The sequence below is a fragment of the Artemia sp. Qi Xiang Cuo genome, chromosome 15 (assembly GCF_049724085.1).
Source record: "Artemia sp. Qi Xiang Cuo chromosome 15, ASM4972408v1, whole genome shotgun sequence".
NCBI classification, from domain to species: domain Eukaryota; kingdom Metazoa; phylum Arthropoda; class Branchiopoda; order Anostraca; family Artemiidae; genus Artemia; species Artemia sp. Qi Xiang Cuo.
Genome location: NC_142808.1, coordinates 45,282,509 through 45,300,542, shown reverse-complemented (window position 1 = coordinate 45,300,542; position 18,034 = coordinate 45,282,509). Strand labels below are relative to the sequence as shown.

Here is an 18,034-nt window from a genome sequence, read left to right as displayed (position 1 = left end):
AGCTTTTTTTGAAGTTTCTACGACAACGCCTTCTATGAAAACCTTATATACCCCCAGGGCATAACTTACAACCCTTGCCCTGAAGGCTGTGGGGTAGTGTCCTCCTCAAAAACATAATTTCTATCTGGAAATCAACTACGCTGAACAAAATGGCTATCTAAAGATTTTGATTGGATGTGTTTTGGGAAATGGTGGGAGTGGAAGGGGTGTTAGTTGCTTTCCAATCTCTTTCGACTATTAAAAAGGGCACAAGCCACTCCAATTTCCAATTGAATGAGCCCTTTTCGAAGTTTCTACGACAACTTCTTCGATACGAAGTGCCCTGCTCTAAAGGGAAAAAATAGTAAATGATACATTGTGGCAACATCGTTTTTATATGCCCTCAGGGCAAAGATTAAAACCCTTGCCCCGAGGGTTGTGAGGGAGTGTCCTCCTCAAAAACATATTTTGTATTTGGAAATCAACTACGCTGAACAAAATGGCCATCTCAAAACTTTGATTGGATGTGTTTGGGGGAATGATGGGCGTGGGGGGCTAGTTGCCCTCCAATCACTTTCAACTGTTAAAAAGAGCACTAGTCCTTTGAATTTCCAATCGAATGAACCTTTTTTGAAGTTTCTACGACAACGTCTTCTTTAAAAACCTTATATGCCCCCAGGGCATAACTTAAAACCCTTGCCCCGAGGGTTGTGGGGGAGTGTCCTCCTCAAAAAAATATTTTCTATCTGGAAATCAACTACGCTGAACAAAATTGCTATCTCAAAATATTGATTGGATGTGTTTGGAGGAATTATTGGCGTGAGGGGGTGGGGGGGGGGCTAGTTGCCCTCCAATCACTTTCGACTATTAAAAATGGCACTAGCCCTTTGAATTCCAATCGAATGAGCCTTTTTTGAAGTTTCTACGACAACGCCTTCTATAAAAACCTTATATGCCCCAGGGCATAGCTTAAAGCCCTTGCCCCGAGGGTTGTGGGGGAGTGTCCTCCTCAAAAATATATTTTTTATCTGGAAATCAACTACGCTGAACAAAATGACTATCTCAAAATTTTGCCTGGATGTGTTTGGGGGAATGATGGGCGGGGGGGCTAGTTGCCCTCCAATCACTTTCGACTATTAAAAAGGGCACTAGCCACTCCAATTTCCAATTGAATGAGCCCTTTTTGAAGTTTCTACGACAACTCCTTCGATACGAAGTGCCCGGGTATAGAGAAAGAAGAAGAAAAATAAATAATACATTGTGCCCACATCGTTCTTTACTTAGGCAGCGCTATCGCGCTGCCTATGAAAAGCCTGAAAATCACTTAGATGATTCAAAAATTGACATCAAATAATTAAAATCAAGCACACTGTTATTAGTCAGAACTTTCGAAGTTCCTGAGACATTGTATCTATGCTCCTTTGACAACCTGGATGTACTTAAAGCCTTTCGAAGAAAATTACCTTCAGAAGAAAAAAATATTACACTCGATTTTGTAGATAGGTGTCATCTGGTACATACCGGGATATGTCCAAATGACCAGATAGTTTGGCTTTCATTTGGTACCACAAGCACTAAATTTTAATGAACTAAAAGAGAATAAACAAAGAAAATGTAATGGAAAAATATATTTTTGGGTTATTTCCGGAGCTTTGAGGTAGGTTTACTCAAAAACAAAACTGGAACATACCAAAATAATTGGTCTGGATGGTTGAACATCAAATTAACTATGCTAGAGGGCGTTTACGGATTTATTTTCTGGAAGGCTAGAGGGTAGAATATTAGATGGCGCCATGGATGCCCGCAACTACTTGGTTTTAATTCAAAATCAACGGACTCTGTCTCGGCCTTGACTTCTTTTCACTCCGTCGTGTATCGGTATGGTGTGTAATATGGTCTGTCAGGTACGATATGGCGAGAATCCTGCGGGCCGCACCGAAACGTCTCGCGTTCCGCAGGTTGCCGACCCATGTTCTAGACTATCAGTATATAAATCTGTGCTTTGGGGAACTTTGTATTGGATTCAAGCACAGAAAACGGGGCATCAGTAGGGAAAAAAGGTCTCTTCTACTTCATTAGTATGTATATCTTGAATTTCGAAAACTCGGTGTGAGAATGGAGCGTGGAAAACTTGGTATCGGCAGGGAAATATGGGCTCTTGCTCATGTGTGAAAAACGCGATATTATTATATAAAGTATGCTCTTATACAAAATATTCATCAGGAAGTAATTATATAAAACTCTTACGTTATATAAATCAGTAAATAAATCTTTAATTTGAGAAACTTGGAATTGGATTCACATATGGGAAATGGGGTAGAGGTATAAAAAATATGGGCTCTTCTAGTTCACCGGTATGCAAATCTGGCATTTCTAAAACCTGGCATTTGATTTGGGTATGAGCACGGGAAACATAGGTTCTTCTATTTTATTGGTATATGAATCTGAAATTTGGGATGCTTGGTACTAAATCCGCAACTAAGCCCATTGGAAACAAAGGCTCTTTTAGTTCTTCGACACGTAAACCTGGAATTTTAAAAACATGTTTATGGCAATTAGGTATCGGAAAATTGTTATTTGGTATGGAAAACTAGGTCTTAGGTCACCGGTATATAAATATTGCTACCTTAAATGTAAAATGTTTTGGAGTTTTTTAAGGACCTTGTATTTCTCGTAAATTTGTTAAACAACAGTTAGTTTTACTACGAGCTTACAAAAACAGATTTATTGAAACTTTAGTGAGTATACCAAATGAGTAATTTTAAAAGTTTTTTTTTGTAATATTCAATTCTATCCGGGCACAAAAAAGATAAAAATAGTGTATCTAGAAAAGTAATTTTGTAAATTTAATGAAATTCTGTAGAATTATTAAAATAACAACATTATAGAACATAGTATTATAGTATTTTTTTCCCATTTTTGTTGTAAATCTGTTAATTCCTACAAATCACAAAAAGCTAGCAAAAGCACTAAAATTTTCTTATCTTGCTAAAATGATTAATTCGCAAATCAACTTTTACTACCTGTTTGTAAAAATACCATATGTTCAGTTTTGCGGAAGGTTTCTTCCCAATATAGACGTTAGAGTTACTATTTATAAAAATAGAAACATGGTTGTTTGATTCAATTCAGTTTACGATTGTTATTCAGTTTTTACGATATGAACCCGAAAGCGCTTCGAAGATAAAAAACTAACTGTTGAGGAAAAAACGGGGAGAATTATAATATGAATGCTTTCCAATTGAAAATTCACATGTCTTTTCTTGATTACTTAAATCCCAGCCTAGAGCCAACATTTCTTACACAGACATTGACATCTCTGTTTTTTGCACTGGTACACACCAGGGCTCCCTCTTCCCCACAGAAGAAAAGGCCTGGTAACACAAAAATGTGAATTTTCGGATTACAGATTTCCTGGGGTTGTTCTTTGGCCTAATCTCACGAGGAATAGCACCATGTCTTATTTACGACCATTTCAAATATTTTCCTTTTATTTCTCTCCGTCTTTCCGGAATAAAATTTCAGTTTACCTTCCAGTGGCTATAGTTTTTTTAAGCTATTTGGTATTGATATTATAGAAATATTTTTCAGAACAACAACGGGACGAAATTTCTCTGAAAAACTGGGAACTGATTTGACTATAATCAGGCATTCATAAAAAGAAAAAAGAAATCTTAAAATGTAAATGTAAAATAGTAAATTGAAAAATTAAAATATAAAATAGAAATTGAATTTGGAAAGGTATCTAATTTGAAAAGAAGGGAACTATAAGGAAAGAAGAAACCTAAATTTTAGCCAAAAATGCTCTAAATAGGAAAGACAGCTTTTGGTCGCATAATTTATGGCTATTGCATGCAGAAAATGCCAATGAAAGAACATAAAATTATTTAAAATTACAATACATTCATCAAATTAACGATTTTTCACCGAATTTTAATTGGAAGTTCCAACAAATTTAATATTTTCTGAGTTTATTTCTGTGATTTTTAGCGACAAGTTTCTTTACTGCATCTTGAACTAACTCTGAAACTAACACCCAACACCCTAATATTTTGGATTTAGCACCAAAGCCACTAAACACAAACCCTTTGCTTTAGGGGCTTGTTCACTTTCCACGTCTAATCAATTCGTGTTTTCAAACAGTTCGTGGTAACGAAGTTTAAGTAAGGAGCGATGTGGCTCAATAGTTACCGAAATTCTTAGAAACAAGGTTTTGATAAGAGTAGATATATCAAAAGAATCGAATTTTGATGCTTATTCAAAACATGCAAAATTCATCAAAATTTATTGCAACTATCAAAAGTTACGAGCCTGAGAAAATATGCCCATTTTTTTTAAATGGGGAGAAACACTCCCAAAAAATCAAGTGATCTTAATGAAAATCAAACCTTCAGATTCAACATACCAGAGAACCCTACTGTACAGGTTTCAAGCTCCTATATACAAAAATGTGACAGATGGGTTTTTTTTTTTTTTTTTTTTTTTTTTTTTTCCGGGGTAGTCGTATCGACCCAGTGATCGTAGGATCGGAGGAGGGCTCATTTGATAGGCCTAATCAAATGTTCTAGTGCCCTTTTTAAGTGAACAAAAATGTTGGAGGGCAGCTAGCCCCCCTCCCACACTCCTTTTTCCCCAAAGTCACCCGACTAAATTTTGAGACAGTAATTTTTTCACCATAGTCGAAAAATCTAATGAATATGTTTTTCAGGATGACTTAACCTCCAACAGTTCCCGCGGGAAGGGCTCCAAGTTATAAACTTTGCTCATTGTTTACATATAGTATTTGTTATTGGGAAATATACAGACGTTTTCAGGGGCGATTTTTCTGGTGGGGGAGGGGAGGGTACTTGGGAGGATCTTTCCATGGAGGTAATTTTCTTGGGAAAAGGGAGTTCTCTTCATGGAGGGAGAGCTGCATTTCCCAGCATTATTTAAAAAAACGATTAGAAATTAAATAAAAAAAACAAGTTTTTTTTCAATTGAAAGTAAGGAGCAACATTAACACTTAAAACTAACAGAAATTGTTACGTATATGATGGGGGTCGTCCCTTGTCAATACCTCTCTCTTTACGCTAAAATTGTTTTAGCACTGTTAAAAGAGCCTTTCATTCAAATTAAACGGCGTTTGTTATTCAGGAATCATACTTAAAGAATTGGGACAAAATTCAAACTTTAGCGAAAAGAGAGAGGTATTGACAATGGGATGACCCCCAAATATAGCCTACGCAATAGTTTCTGTTCGTTTTATGTTTTAATGTTGCTCCTTACTTTCAGTTGAAAAAAAACTTTTTTTTTATTTAATCACGCAAATAACGGTCTGGCAGCTTTCCAATTGTCGCAAATAATGGAAACAGGCTACGGATAGCTTAGCCAACTTGGATATCTATCACGTGAAAACAGGCTTATTTTCTGTTAAATTGAAAGAAGGATGTATGGGATTGGTGATCAAATCTGTATAGATCAAATGTTGATAAAATTGCAAAATTGCATTGTGATTATTCCATTTCTAACAGATAGAGTAATAAGATGTAGAGATGAGCTAAGGTCCAAAAATTTATTTGGATAAAATGTAGATCAAATTTATGCATTGCCATTGTTCTATCTCTAGAGCATAGAATAATGAGATGTAGAGGAGAGCTAAGATCCAACAAATTTTGTATGTCAAATTTAAGTTAAATCTATGTACTGTCAGTATTCCATCTCTGAATGAATAATAAGATGTAGAGGAGAGCTAAGGTCCAAACCTCTACACCAATACCATTGGCCCATTTAAGCAACCCAGACTATCCCAAGGGAACCAAGGCCTACTCTGCACTCTTCGGATCTCAAATTAAACAATTCCTGAGAATAAAACAATTATAATGAATTACGGAGAAATTTAAGTTTCGATTATATAATATCGATTGGATATAAATCACCTAAATTATTAATTTCATTATTTAATTTAAACTATAATTTATATTATAAATTGGATTATTTAATATCGACTATTATTCGATTCTTGTTTAAATTCATAACTTTTCGAGTAAGGACGCCAGACGCTGTGATGAAAATGGTCTTGTAGTTTTTTTGTTTGTTTTTTTAATAAATTTGTTTCTAATTCTTTGTGGCTTTTTTCTTTCTTTTGACAAATTTTAAACAGGAAAATAGTTTCTGCGTGATAAATTTCTTTATAGCTAAAAATGTTACAACTCAGAGGGAATATTGACTTCAAGAGCAAGCCTTGGGCAAACACAATTTGCCAACACATCCACTGCAGAGGGGTAAATTTGGAGGGGCGATGCCCCTGACTTAAACTAAGGCCCTACTTAGTCATGCACCCGGGAGCCTTACTGATTTTCAAGGGAGCGAAAGAATGTATATTTTTGCTAATACTGTAGGAGATACGAATGAGGAAATACTAAATTACTTAAAATTACTATACCCTCATTAACTAATAATTCACTGTTGGATTTTAGTCAGAACTTAAAACTGATTTTCTGAAGGTTTTTCCCACTGCATTTGCAACTGAATCTGACACTAACTTCCTTATATGACGATGTTGATCAAATGTATTTTCATTGTTCTATTTCGGACAGATATATTCTTTTTACCAGATTTGTTTCTTTTTGTGAAATTCCTTCACAACTGAAAACGTTATGACTCAGAGAAAAAATTTGTCCTTACGAACAATCCTTGTGTAAGCTTGAACTTACACTAAATTTCCTGTAGAAGAGGCAAATTTTGAGCAACAGTCCGCTGAACTCTAGCCTTGTAAGCATTAGTGGAGCTGACTTATCCTTGTGTAAGCTTGAACTTACACCAAATTTCCTGTAGAAGAGGCAAATTTTGAGCAACAGTCCGCTGAACTCTTGCCTTGTAAGCATTAGTGGAGCTGACTTCCCTGACTGATAGTCAGCAGTATATTCAAGAAGCTTCCCATATTTTCCTTCCAACCCGTTTGTTAGCAAAATGAACGAAAATTGGTCTGAAGCCATGATGACTGCAGCTCAAACCTGCCTTTTCCAGAGCCTTTTTCTTAGAGGAATAGCATTCTCGAGACGAATATAACTAAAATAATTAATGAGTTGTCCTGAGATGACTTTACATGGTTATGAGTTTTCTTTTGTTCTTTTTTCAATACTTATAGTTCAAGCAGTTTCCTGTCAGTGGCAGGGAATAGCTTCCATCTCCCTCTTTTTAGATGAATTTCTTCACTTATAAAATTTTCTCTGGAAAGTTCATCCCCAGAAACTTCCCTCTCAACTTCCCTTCCCTCCCGTGAGGATCAAGTTATCCTCAAGGACGAAGTTATCAGATCTGTCGACTATGCTAAACAAAATAGCTCTCTCAAGTATTTATCAGACGACTTTGGGGGGAGGGGGTAAGGGGCATGAAATTTTGGCTAGCTGTCCTCCAATATTTTTGGTCACTTAAAAATCGTACTAAAACTTTTGATATTCGATCAACTGACCCTTCTCCAGATCTTCTAGGACCACTGGCTCGATGCGATCACCCCTACAAAAGAAAATAATAATATACATGCATCCGTGATCTTTCTTCTGGAAAACATTGCAGAATTCCTGATTTTTTTATATAGCAGGTTAAAATTTCTGCAGTAGGTTTTCATTGAATCAACGAATCAAGATTCCTTGAATTTAGGGAAATGATTTCCCCTTCTTCGAAAATCAGGCAAATTTTCTCAGATTCATAGTTTTCGATGGTGCCACTAAACTTGATGAATCTTATGTATTTGGAATCAGCATAGTAAGCCGATCGATATCAAAATTCTGGTTCTTACACTTTTGGTTACTATTGATCCATTTTTCAGGCAGAATCGTTCCTAAAAAAAAAAAATTACCAGGGAAAATTTTCATGATGGAATTGTCTGGGGCGAAATCTCTGGGGATGGTGTGTATTCGACATGGAAGGAACTTTCTATTGAAGAATTTTCTCTTAAGAGGAGGGAATTTTTCATGGAGTGGGGGTCGGATTTCCTGGCATTTTTAAAAAACTATCATAAATTTTTAAAAACTAGTATTTTCAGTTAAAAGTAAAGAGGGACATTAAAAACTTAAAACAAAATCATTCCATATATGTGTGGTGTTGCCCCCTCCTCAATACCTCGCTCTTTAAGCTAAAGTTTGACTTTACGCTAAAGATTTTTTAGCGTGAAGTACTAGGCGTTAGTTTTAGCCGTTAGTTTTAGTTTTTGGTGTTAGTACTAGGCTTTAGCGTTAGTACTAAGAAGTTTACACAAATTTTTTTCAGAGCTCGTCAAGTTCAAGCTCGAACACTGGTAGCAGTGGCAATATTGCCGGAGGTCCTATAAATATACTTGCTCCAGATACAAGTGAAACTTCAACGGAAAAACCCAAACGTGTCTCTCTATTTAAGAAACTTCTTCATTGGCTACATATAAGGCGAATCAATCGTCAAGTTTAAGACAGAAAAAGTTGTGTGAAAACTGCATTCACCTTCCTTAAAAAACATGGGTACTACTTAGCATACTTAAAATAGCTTCACAGACGTTGTCTGGTTATTACTATAATTAAGTAAGTGAAAATTGAAGATGAGGCAAGCTTATAAATTATGATTTCTTAGGGGGAGGGGGTTTTTATATTTATATAATTTTTCTGTGATCAATAGAAGCTTTGTTGGCGATAAGAAAATGCTAATTCCATTTTTGGTGCTTGAACCCAAGTCCACGTTTGTGTACGCGATACAAGTCCATTTTTATTACAAGTCCATTTTTAAACAAGTCCATATTTCTATTGATTTTGTTTAATAATGAATTACAAAGGTAGTATTTGGAGTACTGTAAGTAATAAAGGTTACTAAATGTCCGTCTTTTAGTCATTGAATATCTCACCATCTGTGGCCATGGGCGTACGGAGGGGGAAGGCAGGGGGGTAGCTGCCCCCCTAGACCTTCAAATTTATATTAGATATGGCTGAAAAAGTAGATGGTTGGAAAAGCAGTATATAAAAGGCCCTCCATCACACTATCGACTGCCCCCCCCATATACAATATGCTGCCTACGCCCATGTCTGTGGCCACTGAAAAACCACTATTTTATGAGCCCAAAGGTAAAACTTTTTACCGATTGGCTCAAAACATTTGGAGGAGAGTTTCTCCCTGCCGCCTTTTCCATGGGTGATCCCCCTGGTTGAAGATATAAACCCATAGAGGCCTTATATTTTACTTAAAACTCACACTTGGGGCAATAGCACATGTTATTATGTCTTAGAAAATATTTCAATCACCCATCCCCCTCCTCAAGACATTTTATCTTTTCTAAGGGCAGATTGTATCTCTTTCCATTTCACTCTTCTCTTGTTTTCTTCATATCATTCTAACTTACTTTTGTGCCCTATAAAATCTGGTTTAGGTCGTTGGGCAAAAAAAACAAACTCTTTTAGAGGGGTAGGACCATCTGGTGTACTTTGTCTCTAATAGCCCAACCATAGTGAGTTTTTAATTGCAAGGAATTGCAGTTACAGCGAATTTGAGCCATTTAGATTTATCGCAGGATTTTTTGATTGGCTGAAAAACTGAATGAAAAAGTCTGACTGGCTCAAATAAATGTTAGCGGAATTTTTGCACCAATAAAATCTCATTTAGAATGGGGCTCATAGGACAGAGAATTTTCTGAATATGAATTTATTGAACAGATCCTTATTCCCCCTTTTTCAGTTTGTTTCATAATTCTAAATAATAGCATTTAATGTTGTTGTATCTTTGAATTTTGTGTTGTTGATTGTCAAAATACAGTCTAGTGTTTGTTGTCCTTTTGTTATTCATTTTATACATCCCTACTATTTACTTTAATATATTATTCTATTTATTGTTAAAACTTATATTTTAATAAAGATCAGTTATTATCTTTATCTAAGCTCTAGTGTTAGAATTCTAGTAAATATTATTCAGAATAACTAGAATAAATACAAAATTTTAAATGGGAAGGAAAAGTAAAAACTAAACTGAAAATAAGGGAAAAAATAAATAGGAGCTTTAGCACCATTTTATAATTTTTGCATTCGATCAAAATTTAACAAATTAAAATATTAATATTAACACAATTTTTTAATAACAATTTTCTTGTTTTAATTAATATTAATTAATGAATAATTAATTTTAAAACAAATTAAAATTGAAGTAAGAAAAGATATCAGCCCATCGAAATTCCTCTTTCTCCAAATCCGAAACAATTTGTAGTTTCGTGTTTTTTTTATCTTATGTTGTTGAACACAAAATGGCAGTGAAGTGCCTTGAGATAACCAAAATTACTTAAATGCTTCTTTGGCTGTATGTAAATAATTAGAAATTCCACCCACTATCTCAAACCCCCTCCCCCTGATATTAAATTATTTCCCTCTATGCAAAGTGTTTGACGTTTTGTTCACGTCAATTGCGATAGTTGAATAATAATAATAATTAATAACATTTTAAAGTTGTCGGGGTAGGCCTAACAAACAAAAATGGTAAACTAACTCTCAAGCGATCAATCATTTACACACATCCCGACATCTTTGAATGCCCTCTTGAAATGTTAAAATATCAAATATAGCCTACCCCCTTTCTTACTAAACTGTTTTTAAACTAAGATGTGCTCCAGTTTGGTGGCTATTCCCTCTTGTTTACATCCAACATGAAAACGAGTGATGCACAGTGAAGTGACAGGGTAGTTCTGCAGCTCCAGACCACCGTCAAGACAGGAGGAGATTGTTCTCCTCCTATGTCATCCAAGACAGGAGGAGATTCTTCTTCTTTACTTTATGGTACTTCATATATATTCAACCGCTTTATCAGCTTATAATCGTCTTCCTTAAGGGAAGAGGCAACTTGGTTCCTAGTGTTTCCTCCATCCATTACTCTGGAAACAATACCTCCTCCTTTTTCCTTACCTATTTTTATTACCGAGTTTCCAGTATTGAAACTATTGACTGATTTGTCCATCTCCAGTGAATTTCTCACTTTTCTCCAGAAGATTTTGCTATCCTTAAGATGCATTGCTGTCTAGATTTGTTCAGGCTCTTTCTCCTGCTTTATCCTTCTTCACGATTTTCTTATTGGATTTCCAAAGTTCTCAATATATTGACAACTTACACTGGTATATTTCTTCGCTATTCTTTACTAATCGAGGGACCTCATACCACGAACTTCCCACACTACGAAGGGCCTCATACCACGAACGTCTAGAAACTTTTCATCCAACCAACTTATATTTCTTATATTCCTCTTATCAGCTAATTTCACTTTGTCATCTGCAGACTCTCCATACACGCTAAATATATTGCATACACACTACGACGCATAATACCCACCATAAACACCATGCACACCATTACATCCACACATATTGCATCAAACAATCCGGTTACTACATTCTCAAAGCTGGTGAACTTACGCAGTTCCACTAACTGCTCTATTCCTTTTGTCCCGTTTTCTCTTTAAGCTCTGGTTCCGTAATTTCACTTCCCTTGAAAATTACCACTTTTGCTCCAATTTATAATTTATCAGTCGTTTATGTAATTGTCTTTATTTTATCTCTATTTGCTCCCTATATAGTTCTTTTTATTTACATAGTTACACTTCCCTTCAAAATTACCGCTTCTGCCATGATTTTTAGTTTGTCAGTCATCTTTATAATTCATTTTATTTTGTTTCTTTTTTCTCTCTCTATAATTCTCTATATTTACATAGTTACTCTTCCCCTCAAAATTACCGCTTGCTTCAATCTATAGTTTATCAGTCATTTTTATAATTCTCTTCATTTTATCCCTGTTTATTCTCTATAAAATTATCTATATTAATATTGTTGCGCTTCCCCTCAAAATTACTGCTTCTGCCTCGATTTTTACTTTATCAATTATCTTTATAATTCTTTTTACTTTATCTAAATTTGCTCTCTCTCTCTCTCTCTCTCTATCTCTCCCTCTCTCCCTCCCTCTCTCCCTCACCCTCTCCCTCTCCCTCTCCCTCTCCCTCTCCGCTTTCTATAATATCTGTAAAATTTTCCTTCATTGTGGTGTTTCCTGCAATATTGTCTAATTTAACTTCTACGCAAAGTCGGGACGAACATTACCATTCGGTCAATGCAACACTTAACCTGATGCAGATACTGGATAGGTTAGAGTTATATTCTGCATATATTTCACTAAATTCTAAAGGCTTGAATTTTTTTTCATTAGTTAATTTTAGTTTATTTGGTTGGATGTGTGGATTATTGCTATGATGCAGCTTGTCTGGATTAAGCTCCTTTGATTGAATTTGACTGAGTTTTGTATTGAATGAAGTCTCAGGGGTTGAATTTTGTATGAATTAATGCAAAACCGAGCAGAAACATGGGTTTCTACTGAATTAAAGTTTTGAACGGGCTGAATTTTATAGGGCATCGCTAAAATACGTGTTTGAAATATAAAGGCTATTTCCGTCTTTATAAGAAATTTGAACAGAAAGAAATTTTCTTTAGAAAATATAACTGCTGATAAGTTAACCAAGCAACAAAATCTGAAAAAATAAACAACTAACAGCGAGCCTAAATATTTGCCATTGAAAGAATATGCGATCATCCGTCTTTTGTAGAACAGGGAATTGCTTACAGGTGCAATAGAATTACTTCTTCTGCTTTGATCTTTAGTGCATCAGTCATCTTTATAATCCTTTTTATTTTATTTCGAAAGACTTTCTCTATAATTCTCTATATTTACATTATTACAGTTCCTTTTCTAAATTGCTTCTGCTTCAATCTTCACTATAGAATTTGTTTTTAGTTTCACTTTAGTCACAGATCAGAGACAAATTTGGAAGACCTGGGTAGCCTTGGTGTTCCAGTTTTTGACATTAGAAACTTTCCTCCAGAAAAACCGAAAATTTTTAATCTGAGCAATTCGTAATTAGGAGAAATAATAAGTTGTTTTAATTAGAATGATAAGCTTTTTTAAAAGTACTAAGAAACTGTAGCAGTTTTGGGGATTTTTGCGTGTTTTCACTCTCATTGGCATATCTTATGAGAGGGCTTGAAAGTACTATGAAGCTTACGCATTTTTTTTTCAGAGCTCGTCAAGTTCAAGCTCGAACACTGGTAGCAGTGGCAATAATGCCGGAATGCCTATAATTATACTTGCACCAGATACAAGTGAAACTTCAACGGCAACACCAAAACATGTTTCTATTATTGACTTAGTTCTTCATTTTCTACATATAAGGCGAATCTATCGTCAAATATGAGATAAAAGACGTTGTGTGAAAACTGTATTTACCTCTGTTAATATACTTGGCTGCTATTTAGCATACTTGCAATAGCTTCAGAGATGTTTTCAGGTTATTATCATCATTAGGGAGGTAAAAATTCAAAATTTGACGATCTTATACATTGTGATTTCGTAGGGGAAGGAGATCTCTATATTTAGCATTTTTTACTGTGACTAATAGAACCTTTTGTTGGCGTTTCAATGCAGCAATACAGCTATGGTTTCTTTCTGACACGTTATCCTGTTCTTTTTACTTAACCCCCCAAATTGGATTTCAAGCTTGTCACGCATTTCAATCATGCACATTTTTATCTTATCACGTTCCTATCTGACTCGTGCTGCTTTTTCTTTCCTATTATCTTTTCAACAACAAACTGGTTGCTGTGTTTTTTAGACTTCAGTTTACCTTTCAAACAAATATGTTGTCGCCAATGTTTTCGGATGACTGTGAAAACTTGTCGTGAAAAAATTTACCGTACTTGGTTCAATAAAAAAAAAAAATTCTGAACTCTGAATGAGAAAACATTACTAGTTAAAAAATATAGAAATTGGAAGTGACAAGAAAGAATTATACCCCTCATTTAGGATATTTTCATAACATTTTTGCAAAAATATATCAAATTCCTCCTTGTTTTCCTGATTATTTATCTTTTAAGGCAGCATCTGAAGTACCGCAAATACAGAGATGATAATTCCGTTTTTAGTGTTTGAACTTAAATCTACGGCTGTATACACTATTCAAGTCCATTTTATTTTATTCCATCTTTAGTACTGAATTATTTAGGTTGTATTTAAAGCATCGCTGGTAACAAAAACGTCTACTTCTTAGGTCACTTTTTAGGTTTTTAGGAAATATTCAGACGTTTAGGCCATGCAAAACTGCCCTATGTAATTCCTGTTCATTTTCTGTAATAATGAATTAATTAGGTAGTATTTGAAGTAGTGCACGTAATAAAATAAAAAGTTCTCTTTTAGTGCTTTAGTAAAATTCCTTAACTATTTAAGTTTGTTTTTATACCTGTCTGAAAAGACATTTCTGTCTTTTCTAAGAACAGATTCCATCCCTTCTCATGTACCTCTTCCACTGTTTTCCACATATCGCTCTAACTTTCTAACTTTTTGCGCCCTACAAAATCTGGGTCAGACTGTTGGACGAAGGAACTCTTTTAGGGGAATAGGAACATCCAGTGTATTATGTCTGTAATGGCCCATCAACAGTTATTCTTTAATAATACCGAGATTTTTTTTACCACTAATTTGAGCCGATTTGGTCAAACAAAGGTTCTGTAAAAGTCTAATTGGCCCTAAAAAGTACTCACCAATTTGATTTGATTTTTCATTTATTATATCCTCACTTTTCTTTGTTTCATACGCCAAAAAACTACTAGCTGAACCTTTGTATTAATAAAATCTCATTTATAAAGAAGTTTATAAAACAGTGTTCTCTGAATGTGAAATCATAGGACAATCCTTATTCCCCCTATTTGTGTTTGGTTCAAAATTATTAAAAGTAACATTTAATGTTGTTGTATGTTCGAGTCTCGTCTCCTTGATTGTCAAAATACAGGCTAGTGTTTGTTGTTCTCTTGTTATTTATTATATCCAATGCTTACTATTTAGTATAAATTATTTTAAACATTGTCAAAACATAGATTTTAATAAAGCATATTTGTTATCTCTATCTAAGTTCTAATTTTAGAATTCTAGTATATATTATTCAGAATAACCAGAATAAATACAACTTGTTTGATGGCAAGGAAAATTCAAAATTAAACCAAAAATAAGAGAAAAATTAATTGGAATTTTTGCACTAACTTCTTAGAGATTGAACATATTAATTGAACAACTTAGAGTCTTAATATTAAAACAGTTTTCATATTAAAATTAATTGTTTAAATTAACATTTAATTAACGAATACTAAATATTAAAAAAAAAATTAAAATGAAGCAAGAAAAAGTATCAGCCAATTGAACGAACTGTTGGAGAACGAGTGTGAGAAATTTTCTTTTCTCAAACTTTGAAACGATTCATAATTTTGTACTTCTTATCCTATATTGACAGAAAATGGCAGTGAAGTGCCTTGAGATACCCAAAATAACAATGTATTTGCACAAAATCCAGCAAGATCTTTGACAAAAATAACAAAACACCTACCAACCGATGGGAAACCACTTGAAATCTAACAAATAAACACTTAAATTCAATCCGACATAAACTTACAAAAAAAACTTTCCCTAGTCTCAGTAATTCTCCAGCATTCGAGTTCCTCTAAAACGTTTTTTTCATTATTCCTATTCAATTTTTATTATATGCCAATTATTCCCCCAAAAATTAACTTTCTAAATCTACCCATGTTTTGTGCTACCCTGCAAATGTACAAAGTCTATTTCCCGATGCCCCACATATTGGGAAAAAGAAATGACTTTTCTGTTTTTCTGCCAAAATGTTTTTCTGCCAAACCCGACGCACGTAACTCGACCCGCTTTTGCTTCGATCTTTAGTTTAGAAGTCATTCTTAGTTTCACTTTAGCTGCAGATCAGAGACAAATTGTTCTGCCGCTTACCCTCCTCCTAACTCAAAATTTAAATGTCTCCTCCTCCCACCCTCCCCCTTGTTTCTTCAGTATTAATTGAGAACATTGACTTCATTCCCCAAGTTGTTCATGCGACGTAGCGGAAATACTATTAGAAAAGCATGGGTAGCTCCAGTCTTTTAGTTTTAATATTTCAAAAGTGATTAAAAAGTACATATTTGAATATAATCTCGGAAAAAAAGCATTTCAAAATTAACCGTGGAAACAACAAAAATAAATTCGACTTTTCGAAGAAATGAATAATAATTTCCTTTTCATTTTTTTTGTACCGAGTAATATTTTCGGAATTATTAAAAATAATCTTCTTGCTCTTATACAAAAATATTTTAATAAATAATAAAATAATAATAACATAAAAATATTTTCCTTAATTAAAAATTACTAAAAATAAAAGTTTGTAGGATAACAAATAACTAAAATAAATCTATTATTAAACGATTAAAAAATACTGTAAAAAAATTCAAATATGTTTATTAAAAGTAATTATTATTAAAAAGATATAAATTATTATTGTAAATAAAAATTTTAAATAATTTTTAGTATGTTTGTATCGTACACTTCTACCAATTGTAGCATGTGGGATATCAAGGGCATCATTGTCGCAGGGATTTGATAGCTATTAGGGAAAAGAGATTATTAATAGTAATTATTATTGAAAATAATATAAATTATTATTGTAAATAAAATTTTTTTAATAATTTTCAGTATGTTTGTATCGTAAACTTCTACAAATTCTAGCATGTGGGATACCAAAGGCATCATTGTCGCAGGGATTTGATAACTATTAGTGAGTAGAGATTTCCTGATAAAAAATCATGTTTTGCTGTTGATTGAATTAACTGAAACTTTATCAAATCACTGACTTTAGCATATAAATACTATGCGAAGAAAAAATTACATAAAATGACATAGAAGAAAAAATGCCACTATGGAAAGAAAATGTAAAATGACATATATGTTTTCATAAATTAAATTTGAATTTATAATGAAATATATTTAGAGTTACCTCCTAAACCCATCAATAGACAAGATTCTTTTTTTCTTTTCAACTCGGGCTAGATATTGTAAATCACTGTTAGTTTGTAGTTCCTTCGTGAAAGCAGTAATTTTATCGTTTTGCCTTGCCAGAAGGTCGCATGTGATATTTTCATGTCCTCCGACTTAGCTAGGTAAGACTTAAATACCCCCCACTGCTGTAGCGATTCAGCTTGATTGCCAAAACCTGTTTAGTAAGCTGTCAAAAACTTTCTGGTAGCGAAGTAAGGAGCAACGTGGCTCAATAGCCAAGGAAGTAAGGAGCAACTCAGCTCAATAGTAACCAAAACTCTAAAAAACAGGAGTTTAATATCAATAGATACAGCTAAAAAATGGGTACCTTCTCAATGACCACTTTCTAATCCACGGATCTTGTGCTTAAGCAGAGCTTATATTGTGCTCTCATGTGTTGACAACAACATTATAGAAGATAAATATAAGGACGAGAAAGGGGGCGTTATAAGGACGAGAAAAGGAGGCTTAGTGTTGAGTAGCCTGCGGTTGAAACCTAACGGAGTCCAGCCTCCCTTGGAAGTTAGACAAGTTAAAACAACATATCAACAAAAATTTGCTCCCAAATTTGGTTTTTAAATTATTTAGGTTAGTGTTACCCATCAAAAGCTCTGAGCTTGAAAAAAATTTGTGTGATCTTTGAAGAAGGGGAAAACATTCCCGAAAGTCAAGGAATCTTATTAAAAATCAAACCATTAGACTCAGCGTATCAGAAAAACCTGCTGTAGAGGTTTCGGGGCCCCATTTGTAAAAATGTGCAATATTACACTATTTATCAAACGAAACATCACATAATTATGCTCAATACTTCTTATATAATATATCTTATTAATACTTCTTCCAAATACTATTTTACGAGATACTTTCTTCTTTATTTTTTTTCCCAAGCGGTGGTCGTGTTAAACGAATCATCCTAAAATACCCGGAGAGGGATCATTCGTACGGAATTTAAAAGTTCCGTTGCCCTTTTTAAGTAACCTAAAGGATTGGATGGCAACCATTTTCCACCTGTGCACCCTTCTCCTCCAAATTCTTCCAATCCAAATTTTGAGATAGCCATTTCATTCAACCTATTTGAAAATTCCAATAACAGTTAATTTGGGTTATCATGAACCTCACAGCCCCTGGTAAAAGGACTCTAAGCTTTGAAAATTGGAAAAACCATTCGGTAGGTGAAC

At 34.2% G+C, this 18,034-nt stretch overlaps 1 protein-coding gene across 2 annotated transcripts in view; it reads left to right on the top strand.

The window, feature by feature from the left end:
- Positions 1-18,034, top strand: part of LOC148943729 (uncharacterized) — a 110,726-nt gene that overhangs the window by 89,764 nt on the left and 2,928 nt on the right. The window contains exon 9 of one of the 2 annotated variants that reach the window (XM_089101409.1): positions 8,230-9,747. The exons of the other annotated variant lie outside the window; for it this stretch is intronic. Coding sequence (XP_088957535.1) covers positions 8,230-8,403 — 174 coding nt within the window. The 3' untranslated portion in view covers positions 8,404-9,747. Of the gene's footprint in view, positions 1-8,229; positions 9,748-18,034 lie in introns of those variants that run through there. 2 annotated transcript variants of the gene reach the window in all.